This window comes from Pristis pectinata, chromosome 20, assembly GCF_009764475.1.
Source record: "Pristis pectinata isolate sPriPec2 chromosome 20, sPriPec2.1.pri, whole genome shotgun sequence".
NCBI lineage: Eukaryota > Metazoa > Chordata > Chondrichthyes > Rhinopristiformes > Pristidae > Pristis > Pristis pectinata.
The window spans coordinates 30,675,844-30,697,135 of record NC_067424.1 but is presented as its reverse complement, the minus strand read 5'-3'; the positions used below and the strand labels follow the sequence as shown (position 1 = coordinate 30,697,135).

Here is a 21,292-nt window from a genome sequence, read left to right as displayed (position 1 = left end):
ATAAATGGTGTTCTGACCAAGTTAGAAATCCAAAGTTGATTACAACACTAGGCTGCCAGCTTGTCTAGATCATAGATAAAAACAACACATTTTCCATTTCAAATGTTACAGGCCATTTACCAACTCGACCACAAAGCTGGCATTGAAACTAACCGATTTATGTCCCATTTAATCTTGAATGCAATAATATCCACTTGTCAGTAATACATTACAGAACTTTACAATTCCATGTGAAGTTTCCTCTGCCTTTAAGAATGCTTCTATCTACCTTCTGCCATCCTTATTTTTTTCTGTAGTATTGACCCATAATCTGCACTATTACGACAAAAGATAACCGTCTTTCCTGGCAAAATATTTTCTTGTGTTAAGCAACATTCCACCAATTCACTGCTTTATTCTATTTAAAATCTATAAATCCCTGCTTCAATCTCAGGTTCCCTCCTGTTTTAAGAAGACCACCATCATCCCTGTACCAAAGAAAAGCAAGATAACATGCCTCAATGACTACCGACCAGTGGCTCTGACATCCACCATCATGAAGTGCTTTGAGGGGTTGGTCATGGCACGCATCAACTCCAGCCTACCAGATAACCTGGACCCACTGTAATTCGCCTATCAGCGAAACAGGTCTACAGCGGATGCCATCTCCCTGGCCCTACACTCAGCTCTGGAGCATCTGGACAGTAAAGACATATACGTTAGACTATTGTTTATTGACTACAGCTCTGCCTTCAATACAATAATTCCAAGCAAGCTTGTCACCAAACTCCAAGACCTAGGACTCAACACCTCCCTCTGAAACTGGATCCTTGACTTTCTAACAAACAGACAGCAATCAGTGAAGATAGGCAGCAATACCTCCAGCATGATTATTCTCAACACTGGTGCCCCACAAGGCTGCATCCTCAGCCCTCTACTCTACTCCCTCTACACTCATGACTGTGTGGCCAGATTCTGCTCTAACTCCATCTATAAGTTTGCAGATGATACCACCGTTGTAGGCCGTATCTCAAACAGCGATGAGTCGGAATACAGGAAGGAGACAGAGAGCTTAGTGGAATGGTGTCACGACAACAACCTTTCCCTCAATGTCAACAAAACAAATGAGCTGGTCATTGACTTCAGGAAAGGGGGCAGTGTACATGCACCTGTCTACATCAATGGTGCTGAGGTCGAGAGGGTTGACAGCTTCAAGTTCCTGGGAGTGAACATCACCAACAGCCTGTCCTGGTCAAATCACGTAGATGCCACGGCCAAGAAAGCTCACCAGCGCCTCTACCTCCTCAGGAAGCTAAAAGAAATTTGGTTTGTCCCCTTTGACTCTCACCAGCTTTTACCGATGCACCATAGAAAGCATCCTATCTGGATGTATCACAGCTTGGTATGGCAACTGCTCTGCCCAGGGCCACAAGAAGCTGCAGAGAGTTGTGGACACAGCCCAGTGCATCACGGACACCAGTCTCCCCTGCTTGGACTCTGTCTTTACCTCTTGTTGTCTTGGTGTAGCAGCCAGCATAATCAAAAACCCCACCCACCTGGGACATTCTCTCTTCTCTCCTCTTCCATCAGGTAGGAGCCTGAGGGCACGTACCAGACTTAAGGACAGCTTCTACCCCACTGTGATAAGACTATTGAATGGTTCCCTTATGTAATGAGATGGACTATGACCTCACAATCTACCTTGTTGTGACCTTGCACCTTATGCACTGCACTCTCTCTGTAGCTGTGACACTTTACTCTGTACTGTTATTGTTTTTACCTGTACTGCATCAATGCACTCTGTACTAACTCAATGTAACTGCACTATGAATTGACCTGTACGATCGATTTGTAAGACAAGCTTTTCACTGTACCTTGGTACAAGTGACAATAATAAACCAACCAATAAATCCTACTTTAAAAAGGAGTATTAGAGCAAGTCTTCTACTTCCCTGCAATCACTGGTCAACCATACTCTGGACCACTGTTTCTTCCTGTGGCCTCCTTTTCTCCTGTATGCAGTCTTCCACAGGGACAGTGGCTCCCAGTTCACTTTCAAAGCACCAGACCTCTCCAGAGCAAGTGGTCAGCTTCAAACATTGATTAGTGAGTTGATGAGGTCCCACCTCAGACTCACCAGCTACCACTTAAATTGAACGTGAATGCCAATGCACTGTCAGGCATACACAAACTTTCAACATCACACAGGACATATTAAAATCATTAAAATGAAAGGCTTGAACATATCCACCGTACACAACATGTGGAAATACAAAGCTTTACTCACCTATCTTCTAGTGGCCAATCTCTCCTATTAAATTGTTAAGGCCCCACAATACCGATGCCAGACTAACCTGACAGCGGGAAAATATGCAGAAGTTTGCATTGCCGTTTAACTCAACAAGGAATCCAATAAGGTTGCAGCAAAGCTCCACAGCTCGCATTCTGCTGAGCAGAAGGCTGGGCTACAGCCAATGCTCAAAAATTGACCAATTACAGGCATATCTACCTGTAGATATGTATAGATATCAGCAGAATAATTACATCATATGATGAATATAATACTACAAGTTGCCCCATTCGAAATCACAATAGCAAATTATTACAATAATCCATTCCTGGTCTTAATTTTATTTGCGAGTTCAGTAAGATCAAAAGCTTGCAAGAAGGGGTAAAACTGATTTTGAGAGAAAACTGCATCAAATAGTAAGTGTTTCTATGGATATACAAAAAGGTACAGGGCAGCTAACATAGGACCAGGATCTCTAGAGAATGAGGCTGGTGAATTAATAACAGGAAACAAAAAGGCAGATAGAATGGCAAATCTTTTCTTTTGCAGCCTTCACTGTGGAGGACACTGCAAATATCCCAAAGGCTAGAGAAGACCAATTTCAAATAAGATGGGTAGAATCTGTACAAATCACAATCACAAGGAACAAAGTACTGAAGAAATTCATGAGGCAAGAGGCAGACAAGTCACCAGAGCCTGATGCACACAAGGGTTTTAAAGGAAGCGGCAGCAGAAATGACCCTCAATTATTTACCATTTATATTAGTGACCTTGGAAGAAGGAGTCAAAATGTAAGATTGTCAAAATCGGCAAACTTGGCTATCTATACAAAATTTCAGGCAATTTCTTCAATGCTTTAGCAGTCTTTTCTTTCGTACCATCCATATTCAAATGACTGTACAGAAATCACCAAACACTGTGATAAGCAGGCATCGAAAAGTATCAAAAACTTAGAATTTCCAAGAGAAAGCTACCAAAAGTAAAATCATCATTCTCCAAAGTTAGGTATTATTAAGAGGTAGCAGGGCAGACAAAGCTTTTGGCACACCCCATATGAACCAAATTAGGGATGACCAAAATGTTTTATATACACTAGGGTGCAATTAGCTAAAAATTCATTTTTGAATCTAAACCCACATAACAGCAGTTTGGTATTATTTGGCCAGAAACTATTGAGGCAAAAGTACTCGGAAAATTGTTGACTGGTTAGTATTTTTCCCTCTCAGACTACTGCCCAAATTTATTTCCTAGACCATGCTGCAAATTTACTTGGAAACCCCACATTATTTAAATTGACATTAACCTGTTGCATATTTTTCATGTACTAAATGTAATTCTGAGAAAATTTTACATTGGTAGCTCGCGAAAGAAAACAGATTCTTAGAATTCTCAAGTTAAAATGCGCTGCTTATTTAAGGCAAACTTGTGATTATTACAAGGATACTTCAAAGAGTACATCAAGTCTGTTTTATAAAGAAATCAATATGCTGGTGCAGAACAGTTATAAAAATATAGAAGCTTTAACAGATTCATAATACCGATTCCAAGGTACTATGCAGCCTACTTAAAGCAGGTGTTCATGCAAATTTAATTGCTATAGTAAGACTCAACTAACTTTGAATTGGTTTCTTATTGCAATTATGTCTTTCTGAAAATACATTAAGTTGGTATGTTTAGAATAATCAAAGTTCATAACCTGATGTACTGTATCTTACATATAGAAGCCCAAACACTTCAGTATTCCCCATATCATGGACCTTGACAGATCATAGGCAGTTCCATCAACCACAAATTATACCACAGAAAATCTTACTTCAGAAAAATGCCAAAAGTATCACCACCATGGCCAAGAATACACAATTCTCATCAACTTTTCATATCTGGTGTTCTCTTCAACAATGAGAATTCTCTTCAAAGCTGGCTTGACATAAATTCCTTACTGTCAGCAGTGCTTAAAGCCAATTCATTCCAAATCATAGCTGTCAATCTTGGAACTCAGAACATCAATTTAAACAGGTGCAAATTGATTTGGTACCCAATAATAAAGCCCCTCCACTTTAATACTGATTTGTCTCATTCTTCAATAGCTTAGCAGCTAACACCTCTCAACTTGTATGATCTAATGTGGTTAGTGTCAGTATCTGTCTAGCAAGCTGATTATTGCTTGGCAGAACAAAGTAAACAATTACTTCAGCCCAAAATAAGCTAAGCACTGAAGATGCTGCAATTCTGACAATGCTATCAATGCTTTTTGACCATTATAGCAACTGGAGTTTTAAACAACTTTTTTGCTGCCCACCAACTATTTCCATTTCTACTTTATTGCTCATCTGATGAGGTTATAAATAGTAACTTTATATGTCACTCCCATCCCATTCCTCAAAACAACTGCTAAAAGGTAGAAACTAATTTGAAAGCAGGAATCCAGAAATAAATTTACCACAAAAGGCAGAAATGGTACCCAGACTTCAATCTGTGATCCCCAAGTTACCAAATTTATCCAATATGCAAATGAATCCCAGGAATTAAAGTAGTCTAGGCTTCAAAATGATGTCAAGGGGTAAGCAACAGGAGATTTAATGTAAGCCCCACTAGACTGCGTTGTGGAATGATCACGATGCTCGACAACCACAAGCAGCAAATTGAGAACATGACACTAACCTGTAATATCGAGACTGCAAATATGTGGAACAAACTGCTTTTAAAACATGACTGGCTGAACCAAAGTCTATGACCTTCACCCTGTAAGGCTGCCGGGTAGGGTCCACAAGCATGATGTTCTCTGGTTTCAGATCTGCATGGATTAGACCAAGGCTCTTTAGTTTCATTAAAGCTGTGGCCACCTGCTGCAGAATTGGTCGAATATATTTCAATGGCAGAGGGCTGAACTTGTTTTGTTTAAGGAAGTCATAGAGGTTCTGCTCCAGCATCTCAAAAACTAAGCAAGTATGATTCTTGTGTTGAAAACACTCATAGGATCGAACAAAGTTGTAATCATCAGCATTTTCAGTGCTTAATCGATTTAAAATGCTCACTTCAATCTGCCCTTGCCGTGCATAGGAGGGATGGTTTTTCAAGATCTTGATAGCCACAATTTCATTGGTGCCCCTTTTCCAGCATTTCACCACCTGTCCAAAAGTGCCACGACCAAGAAATTCCAACACCTCATAACTGCTGGTCACTGAGCAAAGTATTTCATGCTGTACCAGCTGATAATCCCCTTCATTAGTGGAACTGCCATTCTTTGAAGTTACAGTTGATGTGGTGGTGGCAGTAGTACCCACCGCAGTCCTGCCAGTGTTGTTCTGAAGCATCGGAGGTGGGTGTTCCTCAATTATTTGCACACTGCCACTACTTTCAATCTCCTCACTTTTTCTCTTCAGCCCACATTTTTGATAGGTATCCAACAGTGTCACTGTGCTTCTGCGTGTCAAACTCTGCACTCCGTTCGAAGACCCCACAGACAGTGCTGCTGTACAGGCCCCACTGTCAGCACTTGTAACTGGGATCAGCCCAGAAGTGGTAGTGAGGTGCAAACTCTGGTCATAAACTACTACACTGTTCGATGCCTGATGGGGCAGATTTGCTTGTCCTTGAGTCACTGGTGGATTTTTGCTCTGATTGTAATGTTTTACAGTGCAGCTCTGTCCCGTTGCATCCCAATTGGAGGGCTCCACTTTCAATTTCTTCACGCTGCAAAAGGCACTGGACTTTACTGACATTGGTGAAAACACTTGCAGTTGAGAGGCCATACCTATCAAAAGAAAAAGACATATTTATAAGCTTCACTGGTTGCACCAGAGCTGTGTGGGTATACACAAACATATGCAGTTCAAAGGTTTGAAAAGAACATTCCTTAAAATTAAACACAAAAACAACCATCTCCTGCTTACTAGCAATCATAGACCAGACAAGAGTTATCATGGTGTTTCAGACAGAATGGAAGCATTTACTCTGCTGACATTTTATAAAAAACAGCATTTCACTCTATTAAAACTTATGAAAAATGGACATGTTCAAACTTTTGGAAACATTCCTTTCCATAAATCCAAATATACAGCAAATAGTATTTAACATTGAACATTTACTATGCAAATAGATTTTCAACTCCTAAAATTTATGTCCAAAAAAAACAAAGAATTTCCTTAATGAAGTATTGCTTTGCCCTGACAAATGTCAATAGAGCACAAAGCAAAATATGTGTTTCATATTTTAGTAACACAAATTCTGAGTACAACCCATGGATTTTTACCTAGGGTTACTTTTAAAAGTATACAATTGTAACCATAACAGTAGAATTCTCACATTTAGAAGTAATATGTGCCAAACAAGATTGGAGGTAGCACTGAGTTCTAAAGAAAGGTCTGATATCCACTTTCAGCTTTGCAGGGAGCTCTCAGCTAAATCAGGGTGGGTGCTGGAATTGACCTAAATGTTCTAAACCATAGCAGCGCAATCAAAAATTTGGGCTTCCTGCTTCCAACTCCTAACCAATGACTACTGTCAAAAAATGCCTGTGCATGGGCATCTACTAAAGATGAAATTGAAATCAGATGTGCTGCCCCCACCTGTCATGCAGCCCGCTGCCAATCATTGTTTAAGCTCACACATGAAGGGTGGTTACTTGGTTGAGGTACCATTGCCCTGCCAGCACTCGAGCAGTCATAACTCAGCTGGAGGCAGTATCCTTAGCGGTGAGAAAACTGTGCAAAAGAAAGAGCAGGAGAAAAGAAAAATAAACTTTTGCTATTTAGTTATATATGTACCATGTGGAGTAGAACTGAATCATACAAAGCAAGAACTGAATAGCAATGAGCTTGTTAACTGCAAGGGAGGACAGTTGTTGAGCAGTTACAATAGATTTCAGCATCATACAGCAGGGACAGAAATTTTTCAAGTGACCTTTACTGGAAAGCACATGTACGTAAATGTCAGGGCTATGACCATAGAATGCTGCCTCACCTCCCCCACAATTAGATTCACACATTAAGAATGGATGATATTCTTATGCAGCCATAAGTCAAACAGACGGGAAAGTTTTATAAATCAATAGAAATGTAGTACTTTTCTTTTTGTAAAGGGTTGTATTTCTTTTAATCACTCTCATACCCATCTCAAAACAAATTAAAACTTATGAAAAATTGACATGGACAAAATGCCCACTACCTTCTCTGATACTGTCCAAGAAGACTTCCTCCTGTACTTTAGTACTACACAACAAAAATGCAATGATCTAGCTAGAATAAACATTTGACTTACTGTCAGATTTTTCAGTTAATCTTTTCACAGCAAATCTGGATTACCAGAATATAGTAGCTTTGCTTCACCAAGATGATGTCACACTATAAATGTGGTCCGAATCCAATAATGTGACGTTGTAACAAAATCTACATGAAATGCCCTGGAGAATGCAGTCAGAGTTCCATTCCACATCATACTGGAATCAGTTCTGATTTTCATATTTAATTCTCGCCAATTGTAATTTTAACCACCAACACACAGTTAGCTAGTTATTCATAAACTTCAGGGTACATCTTCATTTAGAAATATGCACAGTATCAATGACTTACCACAAATCATATTTACAGTATTCAAATTCTAAACGTCCAATGTTGGAGAAAAAGTTAGTAAGATATAACTACTCAGAAAACCCAGAAGGATTAATTAAGTTTCTGCAAGGAAGAAAGTTTCAGTTGAGAACATTTTATGGATTGCTTGGCTGGAATAATTCATGCACCAAAAAGAGGTACAAAAGGAACAAGGTAGATTAATGAGATTTAAATCGTTATGTATAATGGGTAAAGCTAACACCATAAGGGCATTAGCTTTACTCAGGCCATTGAGATAATTTTACAAAGCAATGTTTTCAACCAATTTTCAGTAACCAAAAATTGTTAAAGGAAACTGTAGATGCTGTAAATTTGAAATAAGGACAAAATGCTAGATATACTTAACAGGTGAGGCAGCATCTGTGGATTGGGAGTATAAATGTTTCAGGCTGATGAACTTTAATTGTTCCAGTTCAAAGTGATCGATTTGAAATGTTTTCTCTCTCATTCTCACTTCTAATGCTGCCTGACCCAAGTACTTTCAGCATTTTCTTTCTCCATTTCAAAAAAAATGGAAGTATTAACCTTAAAACAAGTAAATACAGTCTTAAAGAAATATTACAAAATATTACAAGAAAATACATTTTTAAATATATGTGAGACAGTTGGAAGTACGAACAAGGTTAACCCAGAAGAAATTAATCAGCAAATTGATTGGAAAAGTTACTGGTAAATCTGCAGTGTAGCATAGTTATGAAGATATAATTTGAGATTTACAAAATAGAATATATACCTCTGAAAGGGAAATTTCTGGGGATTTAACCATATTTTAAAATAATGATTTAAACTGAAGTTTAAACTTATATTATTGTCAGCCTTGTACAAGTTTGATAGGATTCCAGAAAGTAACAGGAAATACAAGAAATTAAAAATACTTGCAGTTTATTTCCAGTATTTAACAAGTATGCTATTTAATAAAATGTGTTTAGACACAAGAGACTAAGTATGTTGGGTCTGTGTCCCTTTCCAATTTGAGGTTACCAGCCTTCCTGAGGTGAAAAGTGGTAAATGGAAGAGGGGCAGAGATCCTGCACCTGAATTGAGTGCACAATGAGCAGGGATATCCAAATTAGCTTGAGGGGGAACATTTTTGTTCTCTCACCTGGATATAGTCATACAACTGCAGAACCTGGAGGCATTTCAAAATGTTATCACCAAGATCCATTGGACATACCCTATCCCACCCTGAATGGAAGCCCCAAGCCTGGTGGCTAGGCATGTAGTTATTTCATGACACAAGAGGCTATTCAGTCCATCGAGTCTATGCCAGCTCTCAGAACAATCCCATCAGTCCAATTACAGCCCTCACCTCCTCCCACTTTTCTTGCCTGCCACCCTAAGGACACAGTTCGCTACACTACGGGCAATTTACAGTGGCCAACTAACCTATCAACATGCACATCTTTGGGATGTGGGAGGAAGTGGAAGCCACAAGGATAAACCTATATATTCATAGGGAGAACATGTAAACTCCACACAGGCAGCACCCAGAGTCAGAATAGAACCTGCTCCCCCAGAAGCTGTGAGGCAACGGTGCTAACCACTGCTTCCAAAACACACTGGTTCCTGGTCTCGGAATTCTACATCAGTGGAAGTATTTGTAGACTTTTACCAAGGCCAGAACCTACAGTAAATTAATGGCCTTTGACAAGTGCATTGCTCCCAAGCCTATAAACTGCATTTTATTCCAGATGTACCATCTGACTGGTGCCAGGTGTAGGGAGTTGAAGAATCAACACTATGAACTTCAAAATCATCCATGAATAACAAAGGATTAAAAAGCAACTGTTTTACTCAAAAGAGATGAAACGAGTTTAAAAGGAAGAAATTACCAGTGATAACATGAATGAGCTGGTTAAGGAGAGTCAGTACATAATAGATAAACAATTCATTCTAAATAATCAAATTAGCTTTTCCTCGCTGTCATTGTGGGATCAGTTATAGTAGCATCAATGACCATCACTAATATGAATTTTCATCAGGCAAAGTTTCACATACAAGTATTACATAAAACAAAATGATAAAAAAAAGTGGCCATTCTGCAAGCATAGGAAACAATTGAAGATCGGCACAGTAACACAGCGAGGAGAGCCGCTGCCACGCAATGCCAGAGACCCAGAAGAATTCCGACCGCGGGTGCTGAGAGTATACATTCTCTCCGTGACCATATGGGTTTCGTCCAAGTGCTATGGTTTCCTCTCACATCCAAGATGTGCAAGTTTGTAGGTTAATTGGCCACTGTAAATTGCCCCTAGTATGTAGGTTGAGTGGTAAAATCTGGAAGGAGTTTATCATAATGTGGTAAAAATATCAAAGAAATAGGGATCAATGTACAATTAGTGCAAATAGATGTTTGGTCAGCAAGGACTCAGTGGGCCAAAGGACCTCTTTCAATGCTGTATCTCTCCATGACTCAGAGTGGAAATAAAAGGATACCCTTCAAATAATGACTACCCAGAATGCGAGACCATGGAACAATCTTAGAACTCCAGATAAACCATTTACAGTGCATCCACAAAAAAAAATTACACAAAGGTTAAAATTAACAGAATATATTATTCTGAAAATTTTAGAGGGTATTAATACAAATTGCAATAGAGGCAGAACTAGTATGAACAGCTGCAAAGTTTAGCAGAATTAGTCCTTCACTTAACAGAATTTTGTCCCTCTAAACTGAAAGGGTTTCCCTAAAGCTTTGGTGTATCAAAGCATTTTTGTTTTGCTAACCCATTAGCTGCATACCACTTAGTCTTAAAACTAATTTCAGCTTGGGATAGCGTATGGCAAAATATCCATTTATTTAGATATAGTATTAGCAGCAAATACTACTACATGTCATGATATTATAATACAACAGAACCATAACAGTATTTTTCCCTTAAACCTTCAGGACCTCAACATTAAAAAAGGAAAGAGAAAATGGAAGTATTGACACAGCTGCAGACAACAAGGTCCAGAGTTTGGACATGCTCTTAATTCAGCTCTGTATGGATAGCATTTTCTGTTTCATTTCAACCATTTAACCAACAGAGCTTACAGACATACTGATAATTCCTCAGTCTATTTGGGTGCTATGCTTAAAATAGCCATTCTGACCTTTAATTCATCAGGTGATCTAAAAGTACTGTCCAAATGGACTAAGACAAAGTTGCCTTCAGATGTAACACTTGACCCAAGAAAAGCATTGGAATATTCCTATATAAAAGGTACATAAAATTACAAAGGTGAAGGGTAATACTTTGGTATACATAACTCTCAATGTATGAAAGCATTCCCTAGCTACAGTCACCATGTTATTATGTGCAGTTGTTTATCATCAACGCACAACATTCAATTCTTGTGTAGTTCCCGTAAATTCCTTTTTCCGTTTCTAGCCATGGTTTTGACCATCTTTATATTAACACAAGTCACCTTGAAATACACAATGAAAAGAAACGTTAAAGGCAAACCCACCTTGTAGAAGCAGCAATTATGCCAGCACACTCCACCAGCAGCTCTTCTCACAATGCAGTTAGTAAACAGACTTTCTTTGCACTCCAGCCAGTGTTCTCCCAGCACGTTCTTCCCCCCACAGCAAATTTCCAACTCCACCGATAGCTTCTTATTTAAGCAACCTCTCCTCCTTTCAAATAATAGCAAGTTCCTTCACCATAAATGATGGCACCACAACAACAAAGGTTACTTCAAATTCCTCACACTTCTCTTGAAGTCACCAAGATCAATCTGCCCTACTTTCCAGTAGAAACCTGCATAGAACAAAAGGAAATCTTTATTAAAAATTGATAAATTCTACATTAGGTAAAAGAAAGATGATTCATTCTTAAGTCACATAACCACTTCCTTGTGCACTGTGAAGTACTTTTCCATACTGTTCAATAGTTATTTTTTCAAGGCAAATTTGCATGTATATTTACGTACAATTACAAGCCTTGGTGCAATTTTCCAATAGCTCATAAATCACTTATGCTTTCCTTCCAACTCAGCTCTCTCCTTGAAGAGTTTGCTCACAACAACAAAATTCTCTTTTTTTTTTAAAAGCATACAAATATTAAATGAGAGAATCCAAAAATCAGGAAGCTGCACATCAAATTTCCTTCACTACTTGAACCCTAGATTATTTTAAATAACTATATACTCAGGCCACGAACTTTTTCCCTAGGTATTATACTCAAAAATCACACATTCTCACCACAGTCCAAGGTATTGATAAATATAATTTCAAATTAAAAAAAGCTGCTCATTGGTTAGCTGTTGAATGGCAAGGGTGAGAAAAGGGATGGCCAATAGTTCCATTTTTAATGGTGATATAACTCAGAGGAATTCAAGGGAAAAAAAGCCCACAAGCATAATGACGCAAATGAACTAACATTTTGTATGGTGGTGGTGAAATGAGAAACTTTTCACCAGAATACCAGAGAAATCCCTTCTCTTGTTGGCAAGTATCATGGAACCTTTATGAATCACCACAACCACTAAAATAAATTGACAGGGCCCTGGTGTAATCTCTTCTAAAGCACAATATCTGCCTCTATCAATACCATCACGTCAATCTAGATTATTCATTTAGACCTATTACTTTCCAGATCAAAGACTGAATGCCAATTAAGCTCAACCAACAATTAAATATTAGAAATTATTTAAAGAATGAGTCTTTGGATCAAACTATCAACCAATGTAAAGGAGTCAAAGGCATTAACGGTATCTAAAATAAAAATTAATGCTAGGAAGGGCGAGCTGGAATCTCAACAAGACAAGATTCAATGGGTCACATGGGTTTAAAAGGATTAGAGGAAGTTGATCGGATTTCCTCCCCCCAACCCCCCCCAATTTAAGAGGGTGGTGGTGGTGATCTGAATAAAGAGTCTTAAAAGAATGGAAGAGGCAGAATTCTGTTCAGATTTTAAAAGTTCTTAGTTGAGCATTTAATGTGGCATAACCTACAAATTTATGCAACAAGACCTGAGAAGTAAGTTTAGACTCAAAAGCATTCTTAACAAAGGACAAAGTGAACTGCATAACTCTGCTGTAAATTTCTGATTGGGATGGAAAAAGCAGGTGAACAATTACAATGTTAGCCTCTATGTTACCTACTAACATTTCAGACACACCCACAGTAGCCAAAGGGCTGTACTGATTAAAGTTGTTTACAGCATTTATAACTGGGAACACCAGAAAGACCATAAGCATAGGAATTATGCATAACCAATTCTCTTGAATATACATTATCCCAGAATACCAGTATTGACTAAATGATAGTTTTATATGGTGCTTCTAATGGAACACAAGAAATTCTCAACTAAGCTGGCAAAGTCTGCATTGACTGTGCATGTGCCAAAACACCTTCTGCAACTTATTGTGACTATTTATGAATTTTTGAATACAAGCAATCCAGCCTTCTTAATAAGTCAACTGCCACATCAAAAAAGATGCATGCAACAAAATTAATTCACACTGTAGGAGAACATTTTGACAGCAATCAAGCTTCGTTAATGTGCCACATAATCTTCCAATTTTATCAAATGAAGAAAAATAAATTAAGAATAAGGTAGCCCCCATCCTCTGGTCTAAAATGCAGTGTTATATTTTCTAACAACCTAAAACAACAGAGGTGCATTACAGGAAAACATAACAGTTTTAATCTTTGCAAACTAATATACTTTGCTGAAACTCAAACACCTTAATTTTTATCAACTTCTATACTTAATAGTATAGCTTTTAAAAAAGACAATGTCTTCCAAATGAATGGAACTATAAACAGTAAATTGTCCTCACTTATGGCAAAAAGGACACATCTTTAGTGCCAGTGGGACACAGTTGAAATACTCCCAACAGAGAAATCAACAGCTGAATTTCAACCATATAGTGCATATAATGGGCCCAAATCTCTGATCCACACTCACTGACCTCCTACCCAAGAATACCAGCCACAGAGTGTTGGCCTTTACCAAACAGCATACAGCAATATGGATGCCTTTGACCAAGGCTTTACCATGTTTCTAAAGCAGTTGTCATTGGTCAGCTACAAAAACATTGAGAGAGTTGGGTTGAAGAGGTTTCCTGAGGTAGACTGGGAGCAAAATTATTTTGCCAATATTATCTATTATATGTATTATCTTGAACAATTCAAGCTGGGGACAGAGACACACAAACAATATTGGAAGACATGGCTGATGAAAATCCAACTTTGCAAATTCTGCTCTCAGGTATAATAACTTCATCTGGAAGGCATGCAGAGATGACCCACAAAAAAAGCCAATGCCTTCTCCAAACTCTCCTTCAGGCAAGATCAAACGTTATGAACCCCACACCATCTCTCATTTGTATGCACCACCTTTAATGAAGCTGCCAATAGTTTCTTCGTTGATTAGGAGATCAGCTCCCACCCACTCCTCTACCTGGGCTGCATTCAAACAAACAAACATTTGTCACACTTCACTTGCTGGTAACAACTTATATCTCCTACACTGATCTTTCACACTCTTACTCTTTTCAAATCAATTCCTAAGGGCTGACAAGTCTAAAGATTTCACTTTACAATTTGGGGGAAAATATTCATTTCTGACTTACAGAAAATTCAGTTTCCGACCATTTCTCAGGAATGGAACCCTTATGTAATCTGGGATCTCCTGCATTCTAAATCTTACTGAATGGTTATCATAAAACAATGAATGCAAAACAAAAGCTGATAAATTATACAGGTGTACTCAAAAACATCATTTATGAAACTTTTATAACTATACATTAAGGACTGAGAAATTTATACACTTTATCTGATTATATCACCAACACAATTACTTTTGCTTGACAGCAATCCAAGCTCCATGTCATAACAAAAAGACTGCTGCAGATCTTCCATTCAGAATTTACTACAAAAGGTGTTACAAAAACATAACCCTCAAAAACAGAGTATCAAGAGATTTGAATGGGATTACCCAAATTCAATGGAAATATTAAATGTTACCTTAAACAGTAGTGCAGACATTGAACAGGCAAACATTTGGAAGATTAAGATACCAACACTATAGATCTGAATCAACAATGCTAAGGTCACTGATGCAATTTAACTTCCATTCTTGAACCTGTACCAACGATACATAAATTACCAAACCTTAAACTGCAGAAGAGAAAGCCATCAATTCTCAATTAACATTATTTGTAAATCACTGGTCAGTTAGCAAATTAGCACAATGACCTCTAGTTAACCAAGTGTTTCATAACATTTCAGTAATTTTTAACAAAGCTTCTGAGAATGGTGACAAAGATAAATATTTTTGCACAAATTTTGCATGCAGCTTTGAACATACACAAGGTTATCAACAACTCCCACCCAGTTCCTCCTCAATTAGGTCATCAGCATAGTTTGTACAAAAATACTAGATTAAACAAAATACAAGCAGAAGATGGAATAAAGGTGAAGTGACTCCATCTTCGAGTTAGTATGTACCTTGCTTCTGAGTGTTTATACAGCAAGGTTGAGGGTTGCAAGGAATTCTTCTAGTGTTCCTTTCCAAGTGTCTTTTTTTGGTGCAGTATTCTGCAGTTTCCTTGTATAATGCATTACAAAAATGATAGGGGACCAAGTTGATATCATAATCATACACCATACCACTTGTGCTTTCAATATAATTATCAGCAAGAACACAACTATGAATGCAAATCAAATAACAAGTGTAAAAAATGTGTTACAATAGTAGAGCTAAAATCCAAGATAATAAAAGGCTCTGCTTGGTGGCTGTACTTGAATCCTGCACATCAGAAAAAAAAAATCAGTTGATCAATATCTGCAATTTCCTCCCTCCCACAGATTAACAAAAATTCAATGTAGTGTACATGAATAAAGTATTGACTGTTTGCTCCCGTGGGAATACAGAACGAATTTTACACAAGACCAGAAGATATTTTCCAGCAAAGTGGTAACTTTTATTTTTAAAAAGTGCATATTTTCTCCAAGCAAGTTAACCATCCTTAACCATTCTGAAACAAAGACAGTATAAAAGCAAGCCCTAGTCCTATATACATGAATTAAATCAAATTAGACTTACCAAATACTTTGTAATATTTCACAATGAAACAGACTTTGTGTACTTGATAAACAAAATTATGTAAATGCTGAACCATGATGCCTTTTCTATTTGGAATTCATAAAGACTTTTCAGTTCCTCCTCTACAATAAGAACAGTGACAATAAATTCCCTTGATTAATCATCTGGAACCAACAGAAATCAATACTGGTACCATTTAAAAACAAGAGGAAGTCAAATGAGATAAATAATAGTTTCCACTCCAGCCTACTTCATAGGAAGTTTTAACCAATCTTAGATAAAGTTCCCTGTGCTCCAAACCACAGGTACCAACCATAAATTGACTATAAACAGTTTTGCCCTGCTGTAATAGCCCATATCAAAACATCCTCAATGGCTTTGACCTATTACTGAAAGCCTCAAGCAATCACCTTTGTACAGACAATACAGCAGAGGTGATTTTCCCCCTTTCAACAAATTGCTCAAAAGCCACAACGAATTTATAAACCATCCTCTTAGGCAGCCCCAATATCCAAGAAAGTTGTCCAACTTGTCCAGTATATTTTACATAAGATAGTCAAAAGATTTGGAATATAGAGCTTAAGTACAGCTTAAAATTTGAGAAGCTCCTTTAAATAGATAAAGTGGCACAGCAAAGCTCTGCTGACAATGTACAACTGAACTCTGCCAGATTATTGATGTCATAAGTGGCCTAATAACCCACAACAAACTTAAATATCTTGCACATTATTGTGCTGAGAGTTCCACTACAGATCACCAATGGTACAGGGAAGATTCCCTTACAGAGAATTTCTAACTTGTGTAATTATAGTCTACATACTATAAGAGACTGTATTCAGATTTTCCCAAATGCAAGCCCAAGCTCACAAAAAATGCTTTATATACTACGATAGAAAACCAACATGTAACCACAATCCATATACCAAGATTATTTCCACAATCTAGGATGTGTTCAAAGCAGAACTTCAAAACGCTAATTTAAACCTTGCAAGGATAAAATCTAACCATTAAAATTCCTAAGGCTGGAAACTAAAGCTATACACCAGTTCCCCCTGACAAACTATAACAAAGTTTCTATTTCAATCCAAGTGGAAAACATATCAAAAGTTAATGTTCTCATTGTAACTTCAACACTCAACGTATTTGCTGGAAGAGTTTAACTGACTCTAATTTATTGCTAACAACACAGATAGGTATGCACTGGCTTTGACTTGGTATAGTTAAATTTACTTAGTCATTTACATAATGATCTAATAAATAAAATCAGTAATGATTGGTAGATTAATATTCAAATATTCATATTTTGATTATTTATTCAGAGAAAGCATCCTGTTCACCTTAAAAATTTTTAACTTTATCCAAATGGCTTAGCGAGTTAGATCTATAACTATGTAAATGAACACTTCCATTTCAAAATAGATCTGCAGGTGTAATTCTATTTTGCTCAATAAGTATTTTGTTCATGCATAAGATGCCACATGCAGTTGAAATAATAAGCAGCTTGAGGTTAAATATGGCTCTGAAATCCTGAGGGATTCAGTTCAGAGTTGAAAAACACCAGATCAAAAGCTGTTGCTATAACGCAGGCCAAAAGTCTGGTTAAATTCTACATTCACATTCCACCAGCCAAACTTCCAATCTCCAAAAGGAACTTGGATTAAAAACCTAAAAGGCAGTACAACCTTCATAATAAACAAAAAAGTACTGATTTTAATACTGTATTTATTACTAAACTGCATTTGGGAAAAAATGCCTGCAGGCACTATGGCCTACAATCTCCATTTGTTCTGATAATGTACAAACAGTGTAGAAATAAGCTTCTCAATTTTTACCAATTTAAAAAGAATCAAACTGCCTCAACAACGCATCTCAACTGATAAATGCTGACCCAGACAGGGACTGTTACCTTCATAACAGGGTAAACTGACACTAGTAATTTTCCAAAGGCACCACTGCTGCTATTGTATTGTAAGTGCATTGCAAGAGTATTACATATCAAATTAATGCAATATCAGAAGTGTTAACTTGCTCAGCTTACTAGATACATTTTTTGATAGAAACTTGCACTCCGCAGGCATGCATACAACTTAGTTGCTTCCCAAGACATTGAACAGATTCATTATCTCAATTGCGATCCTTCAATTTGCAATTATTCATCTAGAAGCACTCAAACAGCACTCCCCCCTCCCCATTTGTTCCTTTACTAATGTGCTCTCTTCACCTTCGTACCCTGCCCAGGAACTCACTCTTTACCTGTGCCATAATTAATATTGAGGCCACTAGATCGCAAGGGACATCACAGGCAGACTGAACCAATCCCTGCCTTCATTCATGTATCCCCCAAATAGCAGTAGTGGAAAGACTAGCATATTTTTCTCCTAAACCAAGACGTTCCAACACCACTTACAATGCCCGTCAAACATGGGGCTCCCTAGCTCACTAGATTTGTAAATCCAGCTAAGATACATCCAAAGGACAAAATGCAATGCAACATTGTAAACATACATTAAACCAGAACAGTTTATACTAGACTTTGAGGCAGGGTCATTATACAAATTAGCTGGCTTTCTAACAGTCAAATATAAATGGTAACTATGTTTATTTTACATTGCATGGGTATGCCACTTTCAATGTCTTAGATCTGCAGCTGCATGCAAAACAAGTAACAAACATATCCCTGCAGCAACTGTACAAGCACAAATCTTGTACATGTATTTATTCTGTTGGACATTATACAAATAAGATTTAAGACTCACTATTAGCCCAACAATATCACAAGTGAACAGCCATGCAAATTGTTTGGTTCATTAAAATTAATGTACGTATTGGACAACTCATTCATGTATGCATCTCTCAAATCAAAAATAGTCATCATATTGTGAATCCTACTTTAAAATGGCCCAAATTGCTCAACCTTCAATATGGTTAGTATCATATCCCGACCTTCTTAATCCACTAATGGCTGCAACCTCCAGAAAAGAAACTAAAAAAAAAATTAAAGACATACCAATATGGCTCCCAGGTCCTAGGTGCAACTACCCTCAGCTGTTAGAATGACTTCATATATTGAGGTCAGAACTGGGGTTTTTACTAATGGTTGCTCAATTTTTATTTTCAATTACAACCAACTCATGCGGAGTTGCAACAAGATCCGGACAGCATTCAAGCATGGGTTGATAAAAGCAAAGTAACATTTCTATTCACGTAACAGGCACTGGCCATATCTGACTGGAGAGTCCAAACAGCTGCCCTTGAAACGAATAGCGTTACTGTACCCACTCCCCCACGCCCTTAAAATCCTAGAATCACTAGTTTCGAACAAAATCGTCAAAAATAATCTGTAAATCATAAGCTAAAATACTGAAGGCTCTGAATATTAATCTTTAAACCAAAGAATAAATACAATAAAATACAGCCTGGTTTCTTTGCACGAACAAGAAAACAAACTATCAAAACTAAATGGATCGGATTAATAAAATGGTAATCAGAAGCATGCTCAATGCAGTGTAACCAATTTCAACCAAGGCACCAATGTAATCTTCAGCCTAGATACATGGACTGAAAAAAAAGTTCACAAAAATGTACACTACCTGCTCCACTATCCAGAAAATCAATACCTTACAGCGCCTATAGAAATCCGTATCTAGCGTGTGAAAAATGTAACGATTCAATTATCAAAAGTAACAACAGCACCACAAACTAAACCAATACTTTAACAAAGGCAGAAAGGCATGTTGCAGCAGCCAAGATTCAAGTCCCGATGAACCAGTGAGCTATGTTCCACTTGTGAAAGGGGCGTCAGTGAAGGGAAAACCCTTTCCTTTCACTTACGACCATTTCAAATGGCAAGATGTTTCAAGAAATCCGATAACAACTTTCCAAACTGATCACAGCAATTCTAACAAGAGGGGAATGGGGCGAGTAAGTACACAGGTGATGTCAGCAAATGTGGCACTTTCAATGTGGGCCATCCAACCCCCCCCCCCTCCCCAAACAAACCCGTTTTAAAACGCTCCGAGCAAAGCTCTTTAAAGGGAAAACTTTAAATGCCCGTGTCACACAAACCCCACTGCCAGCAGAAGAAAAAAGGTGCAGCTCGCCTGACCCCAGTCGCCCTGGAGATCCCAGTAACCTCACCTGATTGCGGTGCTGGGCGGTGGGGAGGGGGGGTCAGTCAGTGCCACCAGTCACCCAGCGACACCATCAGAAGGCCCGGACTGCCCCGTCCCGACCCCACCATGTCGCTCGCTTCCTCCTCCTTCTTCCTCCTCCTCCTCCTCCTCCTCCTCTCCTGTGGATTCCCCCTGCTGTGGATTTAAAGGCGAAGCGTCCGTGGCGGAGGACAAGTGGGAAGGGTGGTGGTGGTAGTGGTGGGGGGGGGGGGAAAAGAGGAGGGGAGAGGAGGAGGGGGTGTGGGGGGGAAAGGGATGGGGTGGGTAGGGTGGGGGGCGGCCGGTGTCAGAAGCAGCGGAGGTCGGGGGGCGGCAGGGTGCCCGAGGCAGGCCGCATGGCCTCGCTCCTCTCCGAGCTCCGACTCCTCTCCCTCTCCGGGGGCCTCTCGCTAATCCCTCCAATTGTTTTGTTCCTGCGCTCCCGGCCGTGCGCGCCCCCGCCTGCGTGCGCGCCCCCACCCCCCCGCGCGGTAGGCGCGCGGGCACGACGTCAGCGCCCCCCGGGCGCCCCGCTCAGCAGCGCCTGGAAAGCCAGCACACGGCGGCCACCATCCGGAGCAGCCGCGCCGCCGACCGGCGCGTCACAACATCCCCGCTGAGGGGGGACTCGGGCAAAACGGAGGGAGGGAGGGTTGAAACGTTAGCGCCGACTCGCATTCCCCGTCCTCCGCCGGTGTTTTCCTCAGCGCGTCGCCAACGGTCCCCCCGGCCGGCTCCTCGCTCCGCAAACAAGGGGCCACCAACTGCCCGCCGATTACCTACCACATCGATTTGGAATGTTGTGCCGGAAGTCCCGCCTTCTCCCCCTCCTCCTCAGGCGCCGCAGCCACCGCCGCACCAGCCGAATGCCCCCGCTCTGATTGGTTCTGGCGAACGCCCGTCTCCTCTTCGAGTGCGGGCGTCATGACCGGAGAGGGCGGGCTGTGCGCATGTGCGACACTGGTGGCAGGGCAGTGTGGGGGTTGGAGTTTATTCACACCTTCCCAACGCAACTGTGCACAATGACGGAGGCTGTGATGTTGCAAGTGTTGGCTCAGAGCAGGGAAACAAGCAGTTGCAACAACTTTTGATTCAAGTCATCATGTGACTCTTGGCAAAACACCCCTGGAGGAAAAAATCTACTTCAATCACATAAGGTTCATCGGTTCTAACAGTTCAGGGGATTTCTATTTAACAATTTAATCAGTACCTACAGAATGA

The 21,292-nt window shown here is 39.4% G+C and overlaps 1 protein-coding gene across 5 annotated transcripts in view; it reads right to left on the bottom strand.

Annotated features, from left to right (window-relative positions):
* LOC127580673 (homeodomain-interacting protein kinase 1-like) overlaps positions 1–21,034 on the bottom strand; it is a 90,564-nt gene extending 69,530 nt beyond the window's left edge. For 4 of the 5 annotated variants that reach the window (XM_052034366.1, XM_052034367.1, XM_052034370.1 and 1 more), the window contains exons 1-4: positions 20,058–21,034; positions 11,332–11,624; positions 6,838–6,972; positions 4,931–6,023 (exon numbers count right to left, since the gene is read on the bottom strand). In XM_052034366.1, the coding sequence (XP_051890326.1) occupies positions 4,931–6,023; positions 6,838–6,844 (1,100 nt within the window). In that variant the 5' untranslated portion in view covers positions 6,845–6,972; positions 11,332–11,624; positions 20,058–21,034. The remainder of the gene's footprint in view (positions 1–4,930; positions 6,024–6,837; positions 6,973–11,331; positions 11,625–20,057) is intronic. The other variant, XM_052034368.1, reaches the window with a different exon arrangement.
* Positions 21,035–21,292: the final 258 nt, after the last annotated feature.